Source organism: Thermobia domestica, chromosome 2 (genome assembly GCF_964235325.1).
Source record: "Thermobia domestica chromosome 2, izTheDome1.hap1.1, whole genome shotgun sequence".
Taxonomy (NCBI): Eukaryota; Metazoa; Arthropoda; class Insecta; order Zygentoma; family Lepismatidae; genus Thermobia; species Thermobia domestica.
The window spans coordinates 13,809,122-13,834,491 of NC_137455.1; the positions used below are offsets into that span (position 1 = coordinate 13,809,122).

Consider the following 25,370-nt stretch of genomic DNA (forward strand, 5'->3'; position numbering starts at 1 on the left):
AGTTTCATTGCAACTGAGCTTTTGCACAAAACTCCTGTCTATAATTTTTATGGTTATTTATCTTTTTTTAAAAAATATCATCATCATCATCATAGATATTCTGCCATTATTGGCAGGTTACTTGCTGCAACTGAGAAACTTCCATGCTCCACGGTCTTCCGCTAACCTCTTCGTCTTCAAGTACGAATTTCTTTTTTGATATCGTTCATTAATTGTAGTCTCCGCCTCCCTCCTCACTTTCCTGCCACTATATCCTCTAGCATGTCCCTCATGATACAATTTCTTCTTAGCCAATGTCCCAACCAGTTTCTCTTCCTCTTCCTAATAATATCTAAACTTGTACTTTTCTCTCCCACCATTCCTAACACCTTCTCATTCGTTTTCTGTTTGAGCCATCTAATTCTCTCCTTCTTCTCCATACCCACATTTCGAAAGTTTCCAATTGTTTTTAATCATTTTTTCGTAATGTCCATGTTTCCGACTCATACAGTACAATATTGCACACGAAGCATTTTATGAATCTTTTTCTTGACTCTTTATTGAAGGTCCCACAAACTAGTCTTTTCTTTCTCCTAAAAGCGTCTTTCGCCATTCCTATCCTTGCTTTTATTTCACGTTCACATTTCATATCACTACTAGTAATACTACCCAGATATCGAAACCTGGTCACCGGTTCTATATTTTCCTCTCCTGCTTTTATACTTGACACCGATCCCTTCGTACCCATCACCATAGCTTTTGTCTTTCTAACATTTATTTTTTCCTCTCATATTCTTCACACCCATTCATCACGTTTTCTAACATCTTATTGATTTTCTCTTCTCAGATTCTGCAACAAGCGCCATATCATCTGCAAAGCGTATACAACTAATCATGTTACCTCGTACTGAAATGTCGTCTTCATTTTGTAGGCTCTTTTTCATTATCTCTTCTAATGTTGGCGAGAGACATTGTCCCTGTCAAACTCCCCTTCCAATTGCACTCTCCTCAGTCAGTTCCTCCCCTATTCTAACACTTAATTGTTGGTTCATATATAAGTTTCTTATGAGTTTTCGATCTTTCCATTCCAACCCAACTTCCTTTAGAACTTCCAACAAGAATTCCCAATTCACGCGGTCAAAAGCCTTATGTACTATTTTTCTTTTGGTAATATAATCTCTTTAAACGGCCGGGAAGGAATCGCATGGTGGCTTTGTTTACCGTACGTCCCAATACTTAAAATATTATCAGTGATATGATATAATCAACAGAAAATGGCTGCTGAACTGTCGTTTTCTTTTTGTAGCACTGCCCTGCTCCATGATTAAAGACCAATTTTCTAAATAACTACAGTTTAGCGTACTTATTGTCTGAACAATATTAAAAACCTAATCATCTTTCCAACTATTTATTTAAGTTTAGCGTCTCTTTTCAGCACCAGAACTATATGAGTCAGAGGCCTACAGTTCAAGATGGAATACGAAAAATCGTAATCCGTTCAAATTTCAATGCTTGCCTACCAGAAATCGAACCCAAATCTTCATGTACTGAAGAAGCGCGCACTAGACACTAGATTTGCGGATAAAGACTCATGTTTATTGTGCTCTCCACGACTGATTATTTTAAAAATTAAAATACTTCCCAGTTCGTTATGGTATTTCGATCTGGTAAAATATCTTAATCGAATTTACTGTTTTGTAACCTTCTTATTGAATTCTTCTAAGACATTGGGCCTTAAGCAGAGTCATTTTGACGTATGATTAGCGCCATACTAAGGATTTGACTAACATGGTTATCAGAAGTGTATTCAGAATCTCTGATTTAGCACGTACTAGTTGACTAAGTTAATCGCATGTGACTAATTAATTTAGAGCAAAGGGTACCCTGGTTTAACCACAGTTGACTCATAAGCAAACTTACATTAAGAATACAAAGACAATTAATTACCTGTCTTTCTTTTCTTTCATCACATCCGGTCAGTTAACTACGAAGGAGCTATTCAGACGAGTTCTTTATAATAGCAGAACTATTTCTTAAAGTGAACAGTGAGAGATGAGTAGAAAATTCCAGTTTTCTGAGGGTTAGATACAACTGATCGACAAATTATCTTCCCTTCATACAACAACATAATCCTTCTATCGTCGCTAATATTAATTGACTTCTACTTCTTCTTCCCATAAATACATCCCTCAGAAATCAATAATACGTTAATTATAATCCTATTTCGTAACTACTTATAAGTTGTTTTGATGTCAAACCACAAATAAAACATTTCGAATTTCATATTTGGTATAATTTCATTTCTGCGGACTATACATGCGTACATCTAAATTTCCGTAGTTGCCACATTTATTTTTTGCACTCGAGGTATTGAGATTATATTAGCTAACGATACCAAATCAACGTATTAGCTAAACTCCAAGCAGACTCTGAATACCAAAAAGTACACCCTCCTTAGTACAGAGCTAATACGACACTACCTAATCGCATGACTAACACTTGATTAACGAATTATCTCTAAATATCGCCCATTAAGATTACACAGCTATTATCAACACTCACATGGCTACAATATTTCCTAGTAATTATTACTTGTTTTACAAATTAATGATAAATGCATATTTAAGTTCTTTTTTTTTTATTGTAGTATAAATTCAGTAGCACTTTTGGCGAAACAGAAATGAAATGTCAAGTATATCGCGTATTCTAAACACCCGTTTATACATTATATCATAAATCACTCAGCTCTATTCAATGGTGGGCACGGTGGTTCAATGGTAGAGCGCTTACCTCTGGTCAAGGGCGCCGATCTTGGGGGTCGAGCCTCCCCCCCTCAAACCTCATGTGGGCCCCCGTATTGTATTTATGAATATACACTTATTTGGTATAATTTGAATGCAATTTGTCTTAAAATCCTCATATATGCCTTCTGCATCTGAATGCCCTCCCCCAAAATTTACAGAGAAATCGGCACCCTTGCCTCTCGTGCGTAAGGTCCCTGGTTCCATCCCCATCCAAGTTAGTTAGTGGTCGGCAACATTGTGTTGTGGGTTTTCTCGGGCTACTCCTGTTTCCTCCCACTTTTTCGTTCCATCAACTCTTGCATCATCATTCACATGATTTAACCATCGTCTCCTTTCGCCTAAAGGGCATAATCGTGGAACGTTAAACTCAAAGATTTCAAAGATTATCGCTTTACTCAAGTATATTGATCTTCCTAGATCTTTGGGTTTGGTTACCTTTGAGTAACGTAAATAAAAGAGTGCATAGTGCATATACTGTTTATAATTACAATATTTTATGTCTAACATAATTTCCATATTTGTTTTCTTAGAAATTATCCCGTGTTTAGTTACGTTAGTTAACCAAACATGCTATGCATTATTATTTTTTTTTTTTTACAAGAAATAATATCATTAAATACATCGTAGACTTAATTCCGTTCTTATATTATAAGACAAACAAAAATTGTTTGTGGCATCGTAAGACCTTTTTTTTCTCGTTACCTGTGCCCAAATCCCACAAACGAAGGGAGCGGTCGTGACACGTGGAATCAGAGGACAGGAAGCATCCACCCTGTGGCTCCAATCGGAGGTAGTTGACAGGAGCTGTATGGCCACATAGTGTCCAGCGACAGTTGCCTAAAACACAACAAATTAACATTTTTTAGAAATGTTGCAATGAAAAGTAAGAATTATTCTGCATTTATAAATATATATATATGGTACTGTACCACGTGCTCGTGTGTTTATAAAACTTACACGTGCTCTTGTTTGTAATGGATTACTACATTTTACGTTGGATTACTATAAGAGCAGACAACGAACCACCCACCAGCAGTACTTACAGTTACATGACAACAAGGAATCAGCAGTGCCACAGCTGCCTATATAACAAAAAGGATTTTACAGACAGCTACCAGTTTGCAATTGGTAACTTCTCCTCTAGCTTGCCTAGAGCTCTAGAAAAAAAAAACTTAAAAGCTTCTAGTTTGCTGCAGAAATCTAGGCTTTTTCTTTTTCTTTTGCCTTAGCTTGTACGAAGCTCTGTCGGGATTTTAACCTTAGTTTTTTAGCCTGCTTTGGGGCTCTATAATTCTTAACCCTCTCACTGCTTCAGAGCATTTATGTTTCTTATTCACTCTACTTAGCTTCCTTTAAAACTTTGTAGAAATCCTGCCATAAGGCTGTATAGTCTTGGGCCACTTTTTTTAACCTTATATTTGATAAAAGTTATACCTAGGTATTGTAGTATTTCTGTAAATACTGTTGTATTTTATTAAAAGATGTTTATAATAAAAAACGGTAGTGAAAGTCAAGGGCGCCGATTTTCCTGTAACTTTAGGGGGCTCATTCATAAAGAAAATACATGTAACAATACATATAACTATAAAAATACATATAAAAATATATATTCATAAAAATACATGGGACCCACATGAGCTTTGGGGGGGGGCTCGGCGCCCTTGGTGCAAGTCAATTCTAAAAATCTAATTTACTCTAGCTAGCTCTACCTACTCCCACCAGGTGCGTCATTTAGGGGGACAGGGAGGGGCAATTGTCCCCCTCTGAGTTTGAGATTTATATAGATTTTATCAATAGAATAGTAGCAAATCAGTGAAAAACACGAAATTTAACTTATATCAAGGGGTTTTGCTCCCTCCCCCCAAGCAAAATCTGAAATGACGCTCCTGGCTCCCACAAAAGCAAGAACTTTACAATATACCTAGGCATATATATTAGAATTAATTTCTGCTTATGCACTAAGAAGACATAGAGTAACGAATTTTGTATTACTGAAATACAATCTTTTCTTGTAATAAACTTTTCTATCTCATTCTTCTGGAGAAGTGTTTCTCATTCTTTTGGATAAGTGTTTCTCAAACTTTTTTTTTTCAAGTGAGGACCACTTTTATTAGTGAGAATGTATAACATTTTGTCCCTTCGAAAGTAAACTTACCATTTTTAAAAATCCTTTAATACATGCAAATACCACTATACTTATAGTTTTTACGTCATATTAATTAAAAACCTTCCTAATTTTATATTGGTTAACAGAAAAAAAAGAAGTTAAGAATGCTCCAAGAGCATTGCCAGAACGAACTTAAAAAGAATGGAGAGATGGAGCAGGAAGGATAACTGTTATTGCTCCTAGGTGTAGAAGTAAATATTTTTTTATCCTCACCTTCTTCTGTCTCTCGTAAAAATTCGCAAAATGTCATCTCTCTATGACTTACGGTTCCCGAGATATGGCTCCTTAAATCTCCCGAAATCGGAACTATTTTTTGGCCAATATCTCGGGAATTAAATCAAAGAGAGATGATATTGGTGTTGATCAATACCCAGGAAGATAGTAATGTTGGTACCAATATTAACTGGTAGCCACTGGTCAAACCAGTGGTCAGTTGGACAGTGGCCACCGAGTACTATTTGGTACCAAAATGTTCATTATCCTCTTAGGTATTGATCAACGCCAATATCATCTCTCTATAACTTATGGTTCCTGAGATATGGCTCCTAAAATCTCCCAAAATTGGACATTTTTATCCAATATCTCGGGAACGGTAAGAGTGACGTGAAAAATTCCATCACTTTCTCAGATAGTTTTTGATGCTCTATCGAATGGAGGGCTCAAAATTGAAAAATTCGCAAATAACAGACAGACAGATACACAGACATAGAGAATTCAGTAACGAACTTGATAATAGTTCGTTGATAATAGTTTGTTTCAACAATATTCTAAAGAATAGATAGAGTGGTACACTTCATGAAGTGTGACTCCTGGACAAGAAAGTGAAAGATGTTTGCATATGTAGTTTCCAAACTTCGAGATTTCTAACTATTGTGTTCGGATATGGAGCACTAACAGTTAACATACGTTGGGAATTTACAATTTTGTCTAAATTCTCTTGAACTTGATTTCTTCTGCCTTTTTGGATTAATGTTCAATCAATGTAAGACAAGGTCTTCAACGTATGACCCACAGAGCTCCTGGCTATGGTCCGAATTCTTTTCACAATTTAAGTACTTTCATATTATTCTCTCTGCCTCTCAAGAGCTAACCAAAAGTGCTAACTGCCTTTAAAAAGGTTAAGCCTTCTGCTAGAAAACAGATCGGATGACACAGACAAAAATCTTATTAAAACAGTTGAAAGTACCACGATGCAGCTCAGTAGCTCGCAAGCATCATTGAAATTGTTTATTTGGTTCGCACAGTCTGACGAGTGGAAGAAGACCCCTGATCTAAGAGAACCACAAGGGCAAACCTCAAGGACTACTTGTAGCCCTTGGACCACAGCCTGATAAACGCTGTTCTAGGTGCATTATTTTGCTTATTTTGACTAAGACACAGATCAATCGAGAAGTTTAGACACTTCTCTGGAGAGTTCAAGTTTAATTCACATCCTCTCTCCTTGAAATTATTTACATTTCTTGATTGTTTTATATCATTTATCAATTCAAGGTTATGAAGAACGTTATCTACTATTGAAGTTAGGAAAATTTTTGTCCAAAAGCTTCCACGTCAAGAATGGTCTAAAACAAGACATGTATTGTTCCCATTATTATTCAACTTTGACGTGGAGTACGCTATAAGGAAACTCGAAGACAGCAACCAGGGCCCATAGCTGAATGGTATTCACCAGATTATGGTGTATGCTGATGATGTAAATTTAATAGGGGATGATAGAAAAACAATAGAAAGAAATACAGAGCTCTTATTAAATGCTAGCAGGAACATAGGTTCGGAAGTAAATGTAGGGAAAACTAAATACATGGAAGTTCGTCGGATCGCAATACGACAAATCATAGTTGCGTTAAAATACTATATAATATGCTTGTACTCTTTGTTGACCTTACTGAGGCATTTGAATGCTTTTATGGTATAAGAAAAACTGCCAATAAATGGATCGAGTCTTACTTGAAGAATAAGTATCAGATAGTTCAAATTACGAACGAAAATAATGGTAAAATTCATAAGTTTAGTAGTTATTAAGGTACAATACTAACTGGTGTACCTCAAGGATCAGTGCTTGGTCTATTGCTCTTTTTTTTATATACGTTAATGATTTGACACAAGAAATGTTGCATAATAAATGTGTTTTATTTGCTGATGACACCAATGTTATTATTACAGGTAACTCACGACATAATACTGAATATAATCAAAACACTGCATTTTCACGATTAAGTAAATGGTTAAGTAGCAATAACTTAGTTTTAAACAATGATAAAACTTCCTTGCTAGATTTTTATTATCCTCTTCAAAATAAATTTATTCCTTGTGTAATGGTGAATAATAAAAAAGTAAACTTTTCTATTTCAACTAAATTTCTTGGTGTCACCATTAGTTCGAAACTAACTTGGAATAAGCATATTTCTCAACTCATCAAAAAATTAAGTAGTATTTGTTTCGGCCTCCGTAGACTAAGAGGTAATGTCACAACACGGGCTTTAGTTTTAGTGTACTATGCAAAATTCCATTCTTTAATAAGTTACGATATTATTTTTTGGGGCTATTCTACCGAATGTATTGGCACGTTTCGCTTACAAAAGAAAGCACTAAGGGTTGTGTTTGGATTGTTACCAAAGTCTTCCTGCAAGCCCATCTTTCGAGGACAAAAAATATTACCATTACCTTGTGTGTATCTATATAAAATTATCTTGTTTACCGTAAGTAACAAACACGTATTTATTGAAAACAGTAACGTCCATAAATACAATATTCGATTCGTTAAAATTTGCGAGTTTTCCTTTAAAATTTCTCATTTTTTTTAAAAAAGGTATATATTAAGTGTACAAAAATTTTCAATAAGTTACCTGACTTTCTAAAGCAAAAAAATCGTATTCTATGTTTAAATCTGATCTTCACAAGTTCTTAGTAGTTGAAGACAATGTATAAATGTCTTTTGTGAATTATGTTATGAATGTGTAAGCTTATAAAAGTCATAGTTATGTATGTATTAATCTATTTGTAAGTTTTTTATAGCTGTATATATAATTATTTTGTAATTTTGACAACTGTATGCGTACCCGACTATACTCTCATTTGTATGCAAAACAGACAAATAAATAAATAAATAAATAAATAAATACTTTTGATAAAGTGAATACTTTCAAATATCTAGGATCAATATTAACAGATGAAAACCATATTTACGAGGAAATTAAATGTCGATTAAAAGCAGGGAGTTGGTGTTATTATTCAGTTCAAAATGTTTTTCATCGCGAATTCTGTCGAGGAATGTGAAGCTTAAAATATATAAAACGATAATCATTGTATTGTTCTGTATGGTTACGAAACATGGTCCCTTACTCTGAGAGAAGAACGTAGACTGAGGGTGTTTGAAAACAAGATTTTGAGACGCCTATTCGGACCCAAGAGGAACGGGAATGGGAAATGGAAGAAACTTCATAACGAGAAACTACATAATTTATATCGTTTACCAAACATTGTTAGAGTCATCAAGCCTAGGAGGTTCAGGTGGGCAGGTCATGTAGCCAAGATGGAAGAAAGCAGGATTATTTTCAGAGTTTTTAACCGGAAGTCCACTCGTAAAACGACCATTAGGATGACCTAGGCGCAGATGGGATGACAATATTAAGATAGATCTCGCAGAAGTAGGAATACAAAATAGAAACTAGACGCAGTTCGCTAAGGATAAAAATCAATGGAGAGCCTTTGTGAATATGACATTGAACCTGCGGGTTCCATAGGTCATAGAGTTAGTTAGTTATCTAGTATTAAAGTGAGCTCCTAACTACCTCCCGCTTTTTATCTGAGATGTTGAACTCTCAATACCTGGAAAGGAGAAGTGTGAGCGCACAAGCCGTGAGATTATGAGAAACCCTTACATTCTTTGTATCTTCTAATTGACGATTAATATATGTCCTACACATAGAACAACGAGTCAAGTTGCGCTTGAATGAAGGAGAAACTACTAGTGTGGAGATTGGAAGAGGAGTCAGACAAGGATGTAGTATGTCGCTCCAATTATTCAACGTTTACAGTGAATGTTTAATGAAGGAAGCATTAATGGGAACTGGAGACTTCAAGATTGGAGGGCAGATCATTAACAAGATCAGGTATGCAGATGATACGGTTATAATAGCTAAAACCGAAGGAGGACTACAGGAGATGATTGACAAAATAGTTGACACTGGAAAACTGTATGAAATGGAAATTAACATCGAAAAGTCGAAAGTCATGAGAATATCCCGTGGAAACACGCCCTTACGGATCAGAGTAGAACAAAGAGAAATTGAAGAGGTCGATAATTTCAAGTATCTGGGAAGTATTTTGACGAGAAACGCGTACTGCACCAAAGAGATTAGGTCAAGTATTGTCATAGCTAAAGAAGCAATCAACAAGAAAAGATCACTCTTAACTAGCAGGCTTAATATTGGACTTAAGAAGAAGTTGGTCAAGTGCTATATATGGAGCATTGGACTATATGGTTCAGAGACTTGGACATTACGGAAGTTATAGAGGAAATATTTGGAAAGCTTCGAAATGTGGTGTTGAAGGAAGATGGAGAAGATTAAATGAGCACAGAGAGCAACAAACGAAGTTGTTTTGAAACGGATAGGAGAGAAGAGGACGCTTCTGGCCACCATCTTTCGTAGAAAGGCCAATTGGATTGGACATATTTTGCGAAGAAATTGTCTTCTTCATACCGCCATAGAAGGGAAGATGGAAGGAAAGCGAGGAATAGGAAGAAGAAGATCACAACTGATTGATGATTTGAAAACCAGAAGAAAATATCGGAAGTTAAAAGAGAAAGATGAAAATCGAGAAATATGGGAGAAACATTTCCAGGCCCAAAACTGAAAATTAAGAAGAAAAAACCGTTATTTGTCCCAAGTCCTACCAAAAGGCAGAATACTTAATAATAATAATAATAATAATAATAATAATAATAATAATAATAATAATAATAATAATAATAATAATAATAATAATAATAATAATAATAATAATCCTTTGAAGGTAGAGCTCAATTTATTACTTCTGTTGCACTCAATCGGGGACATTAAACACTACTTAAACTGTTTACTCCTTAACTTTCAAAATAAATGTAGTTGGAACTTCCTACCTGTGATAAGGTCCCATACTAATATTCTTGCGTCTTCCAAGCCACTGATTACACAACCATTCTGTGACGAAATTGCTATGGAAACAGTATTAACACCTGGTTTCCACTTTTTGAATAGCGTTCCGCTTTGCAAATCATAGACTATGATGAAATTTGGCGATGGCTCATCAACTTCCTAAGAAATAAAAAAAAATATGTAAGTGAATGCAATATTGGAAAGTCTACAACAAATATGAACAGTGGAATTCTCTTCTCCAACTTACTCTGTACCAAAAAATAACACGGAGCAGATATATATCATGCCAAGAAAAGCGAATGTTAATATGAATGGATATATTTCAAATTATTTCGTGTTGACATTTGCCCTTCTTGCACAAGAAAACATCCATTTATAGACGTTAAAATTGAAGAGTATCTCATTTTTGCCAAAAAGTGACATCGGCCCTTTAGAACCAAGCCACAGATATATATATATATATACAGGGTGCGTCAAAATAACTGTTACAAGATAATATTTCGCGAACCATAAATCAAATAAGAAAAATATTAAGAGTTAATGTACAATACAGAGGGGCCTAAAAAATGAGTTAAACATGAGGTTCCCCCCGGCCCCATTTTGGGGAGAGGGGGGTATACGTGAAATATTCAAATGGGAACATAGGTCAAGTGATACCTCGTTCGAAAGAGCTTGGAAAATTGAACAATTTTCGTAGAAAACAATTTTTGATATGGGTTTTCAAGATGGCCCCCAATAATGGTCCTGTATCAGATAAAATTTCCAGTACTTATAAATCAGAAACGGCTGAGTAGAAAACGATGAAACAAAAAATAAAGAGGGAAAGAGCCATAGGCAACGTGGAATGATATTGTTGCGGTGTACCCAGGGAACCCATCATGGGGCACCGGGACCAACTTGAAAATTTCAAATGGGAATATAGGTTGAGTGATACCGTGTTTGATAGATCATGGAAAGCCAAACAGCTTAGTACAAAATTTGTTTTGATTTGGGCAAGCCTGTTTCAAAATGGCCGCCGAAAATGATTCTACATCGGGGGGAAGCTCGCGTTTGACTTATTTTTAGGTCCCTCTGTATTGTACATTGTCTCTTAATATTTTTCTTATTTGATGCATAATTCGCGATATATTGGCTTGTAACATTTATTTTGATTCATTCTTTATATATACGAAAAAGTAAAGTAAAATATGGGTACTTTCGATTGTCTGTACGAAGAGAATTATCATATATGTAATAATACAAAAGTATTGCTGTTGTCAATATGACATTTATATGTACCTATCATTGTATATGAAACTTGGATACTTACTGGTGGGTACGGTGGCTCAGTGGTAGATTGCTCACTTCTGGTACGTGGGGTTCCTGGTTCGATCCCCGGCTAAATAAATTTGTGATGCACAACACCATGTCCGTGGGTTTTCTACGGACACTCTCGTTTCCTCCCACTTTCTCATTCCACCAATTCTTTCATTATCATTCACTGGCCTTAATCATGCATCTCCCCAAAGGGCATAATCGTGGGACGTTAAACCTAAATCTTCCTTTGTTTTTTTTTTTGTTTTTTTATATTTACCTAAATCTTCCTTTGTTTTTTTTTAAATATTTACCTAAATCTTCCTTTGTTTTTTTATATTTACCTAAATCTTCCTTTGTTTTTAGGATATTTACCTAAATCTTATTTTTTTTATATTTACCTAAATCTTCCTTTGTTTTTTTTTTGGATATTTACCTAAATCTTATTTTTCTTTTTGATATTTACCTAAATCTTCCTTTGTTTTTTTTTGGATATTTACCTAAATCTTATTTTTCTTTTTGATATTTACCTAAATCTTATTTTTTTGATATTTACCTAAATCTTCCTTTGTTTTTTTTTGGATATTTACCTAAATCTTCCTTTGTTTTTTTTGGGATATTTACCTAAATCTTATTTTTTTTGATATTTACCTAAATCTTCCTTTGTTTTTGGATATTTACCTAAATCTTCCTTTGTTTTTTTTTGGATATTTACCTAAATCTTCCTTTGTTTTTAGGATATTTACCTAAATCTTATTTTTTTTGGATATTTACCTAAATCTTCCTTTGTTTTTTGGATATTTACCTAAATCTTATTTTTCTTTTTGATATTTACTTAAATCTTCCTTTGTTTCTGGATATTTACCTAAATCTTCCTTTGTTTTTTATATTTACCTAAATCTTCCTTTGTTTTTTTATATTTACCTAAATCTTCCTTTGTTTTTGGATATTTACCTAAATCTTCCTTTGTTTTTTATAATTACCTAAATCTTCCTTTGTTTTTTATATTTACCTAAATCTTCCTTTGTTTTTTGGGGATATTTACCTAAATCTTATTTTTTTATATTTACCTAAATCTTCCTTTGTTTTTTTTGGATATTTACCTAAATCTTCCTTTGTTTTTTTGATATTTACCTAAATCATCCTTTGTTTTTTTTTTTGGATATTTACCTAAATCTTATTATTTTTTTGATATTTACCTAAATCTTCCTTTGTTTTTGGATATTTACCTAAATCTTCCTTTGTTTTTCATATATTTACTCTTTTGACAACCTCCCTCTGCAATTAATTTACAATGACGACCCATAGACGATCGAAAGTATTTAATTTATTTATTTTTGTGCCTTGTGCTCTTCACCAAAATCATGTAAGTACTTAAACGATTCTCTTATGTTCATATTGACATTTTGTTTTAATTACGTAAATACATAATTCGTGTGTTACGCATTGTCAAGTTCTCCATTAACTACTCCTAAAGCACGCTAGCATATCCATGCTGAATTCTGTACTGTTTTAAAGCAGAAGTGTCATGGATAGCAAAATTTTAAATCTGCAATTCCAATCATAAAATACATGCCAAGATAAACTGTTTCAAGGAAAACAGAGAAAAGTGCTTAAAATTCAGAGTACATACTGACATCATATCAGTCAGTCTGAGTCAGTTTTGTCAAATGTGTATTCAGAACACATACTCACATCATATCCTCGATCGCTCTTTGTGATTGTATAATCACATTTTTTTTAAAAGCAAATTTCAATTTTAACAAAATTAATACATTACATATTACCCTCTGGTCTGACATTCAAGTTTTAAAGATCTTTTCTTTTTCTAACGTTAATCATTCTTAAAAGCTAAATATTTTTACACTATTTTATGGATTGTCTCTTCGATTCAAAACTTACTAGGCATGTCAACTATTGGCATCACACTTCAATTAATAAGAAATGGTCACAATGTAACAAACTACTTGGCAAATGGTTCTGCATAACGGACCTTGTAAGCTTGGCTGCCTGGCAGGTACCTGGTGCTTACCAATGAATTAAATGATCATTTTTATAAAGAAAAAAAAGGAACAAATCAAACAATCCTAGAATCATATTGAAAAATAGCTACGAAACCTCGCACATACATACACACGTACCTTGCATACGCAACATACATAATGTCCTTCACTAGTTATTGCTGCTAACTTTGTCACGAAATCATGATGAGGTATTCGTAAGTCATATAACAACTTCCTTAATGTTAAATCCCACACAAGCAAAGGAAAAGGTTTTTGAGTTTCATCTCCACACACTAATATCTTGCCATTCTCCGAAACAATTAACGAGTTCAAGAATCGATCCTCACCAACTTTAAACGTTGTCACACAATCACCTGTTTGCAGGTTCATAAGATTTACATACATTCGGTTTCTTGATAATGCTACAATATGCTCTGTGTTATGTAGTCCGTAATAGGGCATTTTCTGGTTCATCACGCCTTTCAATTTTGTCACAAACTCTCCGTCGTCCAAATTGTATATTCTAAGTTCTCGTTTGCAAAGAACAACACAACGATAATCGTCAATCAATTTCAGATTCAGCGGATATGTGACACCATGTAAAGTTCTGACCGCTTTCATTGTTCGAATGTCCCACACGGCTATCTCTTCCCTTTCTGTTGATACAGTCACCACAAAATATGGATTCTCGTAGAGGCGACTAATGGAATCGAAACGAGGTTGTGGACTCGTGGCTGAGCTTGGCTCGTCACCGGTTGCTGACGCAGGTGGCGGGGCAGGAGGGGGTTCCTCTTGGTCGGGTGTGAAGCATTGAGCAACAGGAAGTAAAGATAATACTGGCGGTTTGGAACAAAAGTCAAACAGTGCTTTCATGAAAGTATATTTGGTTGTTGTTGATGTTTCATCACTGAACACTTTTTGTAGGTTATTGTACAACTGCGAATAGAACTGTCTTCCGTCATAATGAAGCGCTGTAGAACACTCTTCTAGAGACTGCTGCAGGAGTTTCAGATCTTCATCTTCAGAGCCATTCATCTTCTTCTCTAAGTCAATGTCTTCCAGAACCTGGAATGGAAAGGAAACACTGGTCATTGTTGTCAAAGGAAGCAACTTGATGAGCTGTATTTTAAGTATCCTCAGCAGATAACAAAGATTTACCTTTTTAAGTCAATATTTTTCGAATTGTCATTTGAGTTCATGGTAGACAACATCGTGTTTATGGGTTTTCTCGGAATTATCCCATTTCCTCCCACAGCCTCATTCCACCAATTCTTTCATAGTCATTCGCTTACCTTGAATCATATATCTGCAGCCTACCAGGACACAATCGTGGAACATAAAACAAAAAATGTTTCATTTTATTTCATACTTTTTACATATTTTATATATTTACTCATTTACTATATCATGAAAGGCTTGGCTGATGGATAAGAGACATGCTTCCAAGACAGAATTTAAACTGAAGTAATAAAGATTAGAATTATAAAAAAAAAAAAAAATATTTAAAAACAAATGGGGACGTAAAACAAGAAGTGTCCCTAAAAAGAAAAAGAAGATATTATTTTGAAAAGTATCTTCAGATTGGAATATCAACTCTACGATGACATTCATTTTCTTTTCTTCTATTTGGTATGGAGTATTGTGTTTTATGAGTCAGAAATATGAACATTACGCAAAAATGATGAAAAACGGCTGGGAGTTTTCGAAATGTGGTTGTGGAGAAGAATGGAGAGAATTAGTTGGATCGAGCGGGAAACGAATGAGTGGGTGTTAGAAATGGTGGGAGAGAAAAGGACAAGTTTAGATATTATCAAGAATAGGAAGAGAAACTGTTTGGGACATTGGTTAAGAAAGAATTATATCATGAACGACGTGCTAGAGAGAGTATGGTGGCAGGAAAGAGAGGGAGGGGGCGAAGAAGACTACAATTAATGGACGATATTAAATCGGAAAAATCGTATGTGAAGATAAGGTTAGTGGAAGGCCGTGGAGCATGGAAGCTTCTCAGTCGCAGACAACAGTAGTCATCATCATCACCATTCAGCCATAGCTATCATGGTGATGATGATGACTACTTGGTATTGTAAATTTTCAATATACAATATTGGTCCGGAAAGAAAATAAGTTTTGTTTGTTTGTTTGTTTTTACTGTTGTTGTTATTGTAAATAATAATGTGTTAATATTCACTATACTAAAAGTTTAGAGATTTATTTCAAATGTTCAATATGTGTGTGTGTGTTTTCTGTCTGATTCAATGCTTACTTTACTATATTTCTTCTTTCTTACTTGTAAAAAGCTGAAAAGATCGATAACTTTAGTTTAGATCCATGGCACTGCGAAATACTCCCATATCTTTACTGAAATGACACTTTACCTCTAAAAGTCCAAGCTTGTTCTGCCATGTAATTCCCTTGGAACCAAAGCAACTTTTTGATAGAAATGCAATTTTAATAGAATTTATGATGCCAATAAAGGTGCCGTGAACTGGAAATGTTTCAAAACTACTGGTGTATATTACAGTAGATAATGAGGGCAGTTCCTCTTTGTTGTAAAGCGTAAAAGTAGTACTAATTGGCAACATTGTGCATAAACGGAAACAAAGTATGAAGCCGAGAATGTAACATTCAATATAGTTGATAGAATGAACCAATTAAATCTAATGAAATTGTGCTCAGTTTTCTGTATGCGATTATAACGCCTTATTATTCCCTATGAGACAATAATACCAGTGTCGGACTGGCCAAGCTGAGGGCCCTTGGCGCAGGTCCTTAAAGACACTTCATATATTATCCTTATAGCCCCCATCCCCAGTGGCTTTCCAGAGGAGAGCCTGGAAAGGAGAGTTGGGTAGTATATATATGAACGATGTACGCACGAGACAACAGGTGGAAACGAATAAGCGCAAGGGCCCTTTACGGGCTAGAGAAGGTCTTTGCTAAGTACGAAGTCTTACTGGCTGACAGGGCCGTACTGATATGAATCAGGGGGGCCCGAGAAGATTCCTTTCGAAAAGACAAACTTAGGCTTTCGCAATCTTTTTGGTAGGAAGACTCAAGAAAGCAATTGTGATAACAAAATTCCAACCAAGGCCTATAGGTCCTGCGTCTCGTAATACCTGTGAGGCCTTCCCGGGCCTCGGGCCCTTGGCGATTGCCAAGTAGCCAACGTGGCCAGTCCGGTACTGAATAATACAATAAAACAGTAGGTATCGCTTATTTTCTCGCAAAGAACTTGGGGTATATGGACCTACTAGATATGGAAAACAAACTTTGGTGAATTTTACATTATAGTCAACACAAGAGTAGAAAACATATCGAAAGCAAATTCTTTCAACTTTAAAATTACCTCAGTCTTCTCAAAATAAGCCTATATGAGAATCAATTTCCATTACTTGAACGTATTCAACAGTCAAAAATGAAAACCATCAATCAATTTATTAATATAATGAATAAAATCCATACATAAATACAAAGAGGCGAATATAAGGGTTCAATTGTTGACATAGCCCCACTTCATCTCAAAATTTACACGTGATAAAATAACAATTATGGCAGTCGATAGTTTTTTACAATGGACAAAATGGCGGATGGAGGTGTGTATCATTTCCTATGATCATATTCTGGATCCGTTTTCGTTTGGTTGGTTGTTGAACTCAGCACTGAGGTTACACGACACATGTATCTCCAATTTTAGATGGAGTCTAAGTGATTGTAATACATTCAATGCTCTCCTAGGGGGAACGGATCCAAGAACAACGTGCACGCTAACTACTACAGTATCAAGAAGGGCATTCTGGCTGCACGTTTTATATACCGAGTTACCACAAAGTAGTGAAAACACTATAACACAACAGTTTTTTTTTTAAATTCAAGAACTTTCGCAAAGATACTTCATCAGATGAAGAGTGAAGTAGTAGAAAGAAAATAAAAATTAAACCACAGTGATCCAGGTGGATCCCATACTGAAATGCAAAATAATGAGATAGTACTGCTATGTTGAAAATAGAGAGTTTTATAGAAGAAATAAAACTATTGCTAAGGAATGGAACAATAAGAGTACAAAGGAGAGGGAAATTCGTAGACATATAATTACTATAGCACCGACTTGGCATACTATGAAAAGTAATTGAATTTTTCATGGCTATTCTTTTGTCAGATATTGTATGTACGGAACACACTTCAACTATAATAATAATACTAGCCTGGTATTGTTCAAATTTCATATTATTAGGGAACACTACATGTTTCAGGTTACTATAAGTATCATAGTACTTTTTTTGTTTTTCAATCTTTCTTCCATCCCTCGTGTAATAAAGTATATAGCGAAAGAGTTCATAGTGTAATATTCAAAATCTAAAATTCCGAAATTATTGTAATTAGTGAATATTTTAATTTTGTATTTTGTAAATTCATGTAAATATTTTTAAAGCTAGCTTGAATACAAAACTCCCATTGTTTGAATTGAATGGATTAAGCAAGGGTTGTTTCCAAAATCTAATTCAGATTGTTGAGAGGAATCCAAAAATTTATTTTATTCTACCAGATAGATATGTAAATTCCCAGACAAGAAAATGCAAAAGGTATGTGATTCTGTGCTTATACAAAAAGGACAATCTGGAATTCAGGAATGAATTCAATCGACTGCTCTTCAGCTCTGAAGACTTGCTATTAGCACATAGTGTTACATAAGTTATTGTGGTGACTGTCATCGACGTTCACTTCAGTTGCAGACAATCACAACGTGCTGTAAGTACCATTTCTGGCTGTTTTAGGTTTTCTGTCTCGTACCGCAATCACAACACTTATTATAGCAGCATGTTAATTGACGGGAGGGATGCCAGAGACTTCCTCTTACAAAATTCATCCATCCCGTCCCTTGAAGAAAGAAAAAAAAATCATCCCTGGTAGAAATAACTTTTTCTCTCCTCTGGAATTTTTTCGAGTGGTCATGAAGATAGTAACAGGAACATAATATAACCAAACTTAAAAAAAAGTTAAACAAATCTTGTTCTTCAATTTGTTTGTAGTCGTTGCAATCACACATTTTTGTTTCTTGAAATATCTATCTGTTCATGCTGAAAAAACATTCTTTTACCAGTTGCAAGCTAAAAAGGTTTGAAGGTGTGGGGGAAGTCACCAAATACTTAGGTCTATAATCCCTGGAGTCCGGAAAGTAGTAAGACCGATTTTTTTTTTTTTTTTTTTTTTTTTTTTAAATAATAATTTTGACACATCAACTTAATAGTTTTCAAAATATACCCCTTCTGCATCAACATAGCGTTTTCAGTAACTCTGTCAATCGCCGAAGGGTCTCTGAAACGCAGAAACTGGAATGCTCTTTAGCTCCCTTGTTACGGCCTCTTGAATGGTGTAGACCAAGCCGTGGTGCCGTCCTTTCATGATACCTTTTCAGTCGAGGGAAGAGGAAGAAGCCTGCAGGAGCGACATCTGAGTTGTAGTGTGGCTGGGAAAGCTATGTGATGCCATGTTTGGTCAGAAAGTCCACGACAGGAAAGGCAGTGTGGCTCGGCGCATTGTCGTGATGAAGCTTCCATGATCCAGCGATTGCTGGACATAAGCGGGCGACTCGTTTTATGTGTCTTTCAAATACTTCCACGTAGAATGTAGCATTCAGTCTGACCAGGCACTCCTTTGCAGTCAAAAAAGATGATCAGCATCAATTTCATTTACGACTTGCTCATGATGGCTTTCTTCGGGATCACTCTCATAAGCAGTCTTGATATTGTCATAGGTCTTACTCGCAGTTTTACTCAGTTTGACGCAAAACTTCACTGCATAATGCTGCTCTAACAAACGACTCATTGTGGAAGGTTCACCTTAAACTCGATCTACATTCCGTGAAGGCTTGGAGACGACTGGCGACTGGTTTCCTGGTAGCTAAGATCCCCCACCACCCAACCAGCGCAGAAAATCCCCTCCTTCACCATGTTTTGGCGGGAAAATATCAGTCCTACTACTTCCCGAACAAACCCTGTATAGAATAATAACAAATTCATTCTTATTTGAATCTTTTCCCACCAATAATTTCCTTTTTCGTAACAGCAATATCAAAACAATTATTTGTAAAATGTTTAATTTTTATAAATGATAATTTTATCTTGTGTTTATCTTACCTGATAAACATCCGAACCACATAGTTTGTCATACAACCATTCGTGGTTGAACAGAAAATCGTCCTTTATTGTGCCCTGGAGAGTGAGAATTTGGAACGGAAGTTCATCCAACTTTCTACGGTTATAACTGGAAAATTATTAAAATTACAGAAATAAATTAAAAAGTCTTTTATGTGGTAAACAATTATTAATAATATCAAATAACTAGAACAATATTTATAAAATTTACAGTAATTATTTGGGCTGTTTACAGGATAATAGTTATTGAAACAATTTCAACTTTATTTATGATAAATCTTGAATTAGCGTTGAACGGAAGAAAATTTGTCCAAAGATGACATACGAGGGTTAACTACTTTTTTTTCTTCTTTAGAATGGGGCACAGCAGGATAGATCGAAGATACACATTGGAAAGCATATGGCATGTAATGTCAAGTGGTTCCATCAGATGGTGTACGTGAGTAGATTTAAGTGTTGGAGCACGCCTTGAAGTTCAGTAGCTGAATGACATTGGTCCGGAACGGAGGCCACGAAGAGTGAACAACGTGCGTATGTGAAAGTTGCATTTCACTGCAGCAGGAATGCACAGAAATGCCATACAGTGTTCCCAGAAACACTAGGTGCGCGTGCCCTACCCTATCGACCAGTGGTGAAGTGGATACCATCTTTCAAACGAGGTAGAGTGGCTGTTGCCGATCTACAGCGCAGTGAGCGTTCTGTGTCCGCGGACAAGCATGTATGGGTTATGGTGCTGGAACAGCGCTGACACGATGATAGGCGCTGGACACTTGCTGATTTAGAAGTGTAAACAAGGATTCTGGCAAAGACAGTGCATCGCATTTTACGCGAGGACCTGAACATGCGGAAAGTTTGTTCAAAGTGTGTGCCGCCATAAGTGAGATACAGAAGTGAAGTCGCTACGAAACATGTCGCATCAATCTGAAAAGATTTTAGGAAAAACGAGATGCCATGTTGAAACACATAATGGCAGTTGATGAAACATGGGTGGGTATGTATGAACCAGAACTCAAGCGACAATAATTCAAGTCCAGTGAATGGCGTTCTCGTGGGTCATTTCGGAAACACAAGTTTCGACAAAACCCTTCACCAATAAAAGTCATGGTCATTCTGGCGTGTGACTGTAAAGGTGTTCTTGTGTGTCATCCAGAGAGTGAGGGAAATACTATAAATAGATATTATTACGTGTATTTTTTAGTGTCACAGTTGCGTAATGCAGTACGCATCAAACGGCCGGGACTTTCGAACAACGCCATTTTCCTACACGATAACGCAACAGCCTACACAGCAGACAATGTGAAGTCACTTTTACAGGAGTGGGGATGGGAGGTTCTTCCATATCCGCCATGTTCTCCTAATCTTAGTCCATGCGATTATAATCTGATCCCCAAAGTGAAACAGCCATTACGTGGAAGCATTTTGCTAACAAACGAGACATTGTGACAGCATTTCGACGCGAGGTGACTCACGTTAGCGCTTCACATAAAATAGGTGGTATTGAACGCCTTCATCATCACTGACAACGGACCGTCGATGTCCCTGGAGACTATTTCGAAGATTGCTAAACATCCAGGGTAACTTGCGAGATCTGTTCTGTATACGATTGTAAAATCTGTGCAAGTAGTTTTATGTGACCGTTGCTCGTACGATAATAAACCAATGTTGTCCGGTTTCCCCCCCTTTTTTTTCAAGAGGGCGTCCTTCATCCAGCCTTAATCTGGTAAGGCCATTTAGGACTCATATCATAAACTTTCCAACGTGTATCTTCGATCTGTCCTGTTATGCTCCATTCGAAAGAAAAACATAGTTGCCACGACTTATGTTTTAACCCTCGTATATTCCAATCGATAGAGTTTATTACACTGAACAAAATGATGTGGGTGAAGTGATAAATCTCATGGGTACTTTTCGAAAAAATCGAGAAAAATGAATTTGTTACTAAAGCTAAAAAATTGATGCTGCACGAGAACCATGCCACGTATTGAAGTGAAACTGATTTTGAGGTGTTCCCTGATAAAACCCTAATAAAACCCTGATAAAACCCTAATAAAACTCTGATAAAATGCTGATAAAACCCTAATAAAACTCTGATAAAATGCTGATAAAACCCTAATAAAACTCTGATAAAACCTTGATAAAATTCTGATAAAACCCTGATAAAACTCTTCATTTAGCACTAGTAAGATAACATTGTACTCTAAAATTAATGAACTATAGCTCGAAATTACGATTAACTTACTTTAATTTATGATTAACTAAAATAATATTCAAAAGTTGATAAATATATTAGTTGATAGATGACATCCAGCTGAACAAAAGGACATGCTGAAGGGTAAATTTCCATTTGAGCAAAATCGAACAAAGGAATGACGTTCGTTCAAAATAATAATTGATAGCTTTTATTTTGTTGAAAAAGATTATGTTTTATTTCTGTATTCTAAAAAAAATGCGCTGTTTAATTAGCAGATGATGTTTATTATTTGTTTTCTTCTGGAGTGACACACATACTCTTAACAGTGACACACATAATCCTAACAGTGATACATATACTCCTAATCAGTGACACACAAACTTCTAACAATAAAACACTACTCTCTAATAATGATACACATACTTCTAATAAGGAAAATATGAATGTCTTACCATTTTCCAGTCCTATTAGGTTGAGGAATCAGGCGACCTACCATTTCAGCTGAGTTCTCTTCAGCCCATTTACCCTAGAAAGAAACCAAAAAGATTAATCATTGATTTTTATTCCCTTTTAATCATATGTTTCGAAGAAATAATGTTTCAGTGCAACTATCAAAATTTCACAAAAACCTACAATATGCATGAGACAGTTTATAAGCATCAAGAAATTGTATATTTCAAGTACCCTTTTATTTGACAGACAGTTTTCGGTGTATCTTAGTTACCGAAAACATCTAACAAAATGAAACACAAGATCTTCAAAATGATTTCTTAGAATCAAAATTAGAATTGAAAAACACTGATTACAAAATATGAAATATCTAAGAAATGTAGGCATCCACAAATGTTGATAAACAGTCAACTAACAAAGTTCGAAACAACTTGAAATATCGTATTAGCCAGCTCATAAGACGTTCGTTTTTCCTTTGTAAATAATTCCCAAAACCGAATGCGCCTTAAATATCGATACAACAAGAATTTTAGGAATGATCAAAAATGGATCAAAAGATTGCAATCTCGGCTAATAGTTAGTTTTTGGATCAGGAACCATAAAATTTTTGAACAGCCACTAAATCTACAGGGTTTTTGAATCTTCTACGGAATAAGCACATTAAACTGAGTTAAGTGATAATTTGGATTTGGCTACACTGTATGTATTTCTTTAAATGTAAGGCCTACAAGAACATTTTGGATCCAACATTTTTATATTGAAACTTTTGATCCAAAACTTCTAATTATTTTAATCTCAGTAAGTTTCCTGATTCTGTGTTGTTTGGTGTGTTCGTTACATTTTTACGGTGTTCTATTTGCCATTTAACAGTTCGTATGATTTTCTCTGAACACACATGGGCTATAGACATTCATAGATGCGTGCAATCCTACATTTCCTTAAGTATTGCTATCCATATTTCTTCCTAAAACATCATTTAACGTTTCAAAATGCAAATATGTCACATCTCATACGTCGGCAAATACGGCAACTTGTAACACTTAGCTCTTCGACTTGTTTTATAGAACCTTGGAGAATTAAAATAGACATATGCGTATTCTTTCTGATAGATGCTATAGAAATATACCATCATCATCATAAGTATTTTGCCATTATTGGCAGGTCACTTGCTGCAACTGAGAAGCTTCCATGCTCCATGGTCTTTCGCTTACCTCTTCGTCTTTACGTACGATTTCTCTGTTTTGCAACCTCCTTCGTCCCCTCCCTCTCTTTCCTGCCACGATACTCTCTAGCACGTCTCTCATGATACAATTCCTTCTTAGCCAATGTCCCAATCAGTTTCTCTTCCTCTTCTTACTAACATCTAGAAATTGTTTTTTCTCCCCACCATTTCTAAGACCCTCTCATTCGCTTTCCATTCGACCCAACTAATTCTCTCCATTCTTCTCCACACCCACATTTCGAAGGCTTTCAGTCGTTTTTCATTGCTTTTGCGTAATGTCCTTGTTTCTGACCCATACAGCACAACACTCCACACGAAACATTTTATGATTTTTTTTTCTCAACTCTTTATTCAAGGTCCGGAAAATATAGTTCCGGAGAAGACATATCGATGAATTATAATTAGCTTAACTCTGTGTCTCCTCAAGAATATTTGTTAATCGTTGTGAGTAATTTCGGTTTTCGCTGGGTTCTTTTCCAACATCTCCCATGGCTGCAAACTTGATTTTATTTCATTTCAAACTTTGTTGCCCTGTAAAAATTATTGAGAGCAGAATCTAAAAACAATAACATGAATATTACTAGCAATTCTCCCATTATTTCTTTTAAGAAATCGTAGTTCAAGATTTTTTTCCATATCCTCCTATCTCAATGTTGGAAGATAAAAACATGGCTGTCCTTTTGTTCATGAATATCTGTGAATAATGTTTATTGTTTTTTTCCCTATAAAATCATTATTGTTTTTTCACTTAAATGTTTATAAAGACATGTTTAACATAGTGAAATCAACTGTTCAAAGATCTATATTTGAAATAAAAATATTTGAATAGGCACACTTGATTGTATATTCCTATTGCAATTATTCAAAAGTTAAATCTGTGAGAATATGAATTCGCAATGTTAAGCATGTGTTTACATGCGTTTATGAACATTGACATTGAAAATCAAGAGTCGTTTTATAGAAAATAAAATGGTCATTTTTTTTTCAGTTTTTAACACTGAGATAGGAAAATTTCAGCTACGATTTTATAAGAAAAATAGTGAAAAATTATACGACTCAAATTATTGTTTTTAGATGGTTCTATGCTTCTATAATTTTTGAAGGTCAACAACATTGGAGCCTTCCTATTTCAAGTATGTCCCTTCTGGCACTGCTGTCGATGTATGTTTACCCGTACCTCCCTCGAAAGTTGCTGTGGCAGAGATTCTTGAATGGTTGAATGCGGACAGGATTGCCACATTGAATTACTTTACGGGCTTCGCTGTGCTCTCTCTTGTTAGCCATTCTAAGTAGCCTACGATCTTTACTCGTTAAGACCAAACGACTGAATGACAAATTGGCAACACAGCCGACGTCATTCACTTCTTTCCACAAAGCAAACGGAAGGTTTTCTCCGTAAGAGGGTGGTGGGGATCGGGCCGAAGTATGTTTCACATATTTTCCGAGGGCACATTTGAAATAGAAAGGCTCTAAATTTAAACAAATTTATGTTTGCAGCCATGGCAGGTGTTAAAAAATGACGCAGCGATTATCAAAATTATTCACAAGGACTAACAGATGTTCTTTACGAGATACAGAGTAAGATATTTATAAACATATAAATATTGAATAAATATTTCTTTTCATATATCGATTAGTAGAATTTTGAATTTAATTTAATGTATTTCTATTCATTTGCATCGTTTCCGTCACGACAGGGAAATGTGAACAAAAACATGGAATTAAAGTGGTGTAGGTATACTCTTTTAGACGTAGCTTGCAAACATACTTATAGAGCCTGTTACTAATAAAAATAATGCTATCTGTAATGAGTATTGAATTGAGTGGCTCGGAGGAAGACAATAATAAGTCACATTTTCTAACTTTCGAGTAAACTGAAAAGAAAACCAACATTCTTATGCAATGCAATGCAATGAAACGTACCAAACAAGCATCCCCTGTCATCTACAGGCACATTCCCGAAATTAAACT

The 25,370-nt window shown here is 35.3% G+C and overlaps 1 protein-coding gene across 1 annotated transcript in view; it reads right to left on the minus strand.

Annotated features, from left to right (window-relative positions):
• The window catches only part of LOC145670258 (NACHT and WD repeat domain-containing protein 2), a 244,606-nt gene that overhangs the window by 17,463 nt on the left and 201,773 nt on the right, over window positions 1-25,370 (minus strand). Inside the window, exons 18-22 of the mRNA XM_081738676.1 lie at window positions 22,180-22,253; window positions 19,519-19,645; window positions 13,523-14,449; window positions 10,073-10,247; window positions 3,486-3,620 (exon numbers count right to left, since the gene is read on the minus strand). Of these exons, the coding sequence (XP_081594802.1) occupies window positions 3,486-3,620; window positions 10,073-10,247; window positions 13,523-14,449; window positions 19,519-19,645; window positions 22,180-22,253 (1,438 nt within the window). The remainder of the gene's footprint in view (window positions 1-3,485; window positions 3,621-10,072; window positions 10,248-13,522; window positions 14,450-19,518; window positions 19,646-22,179; window positions 22,254-25,370) is intronic.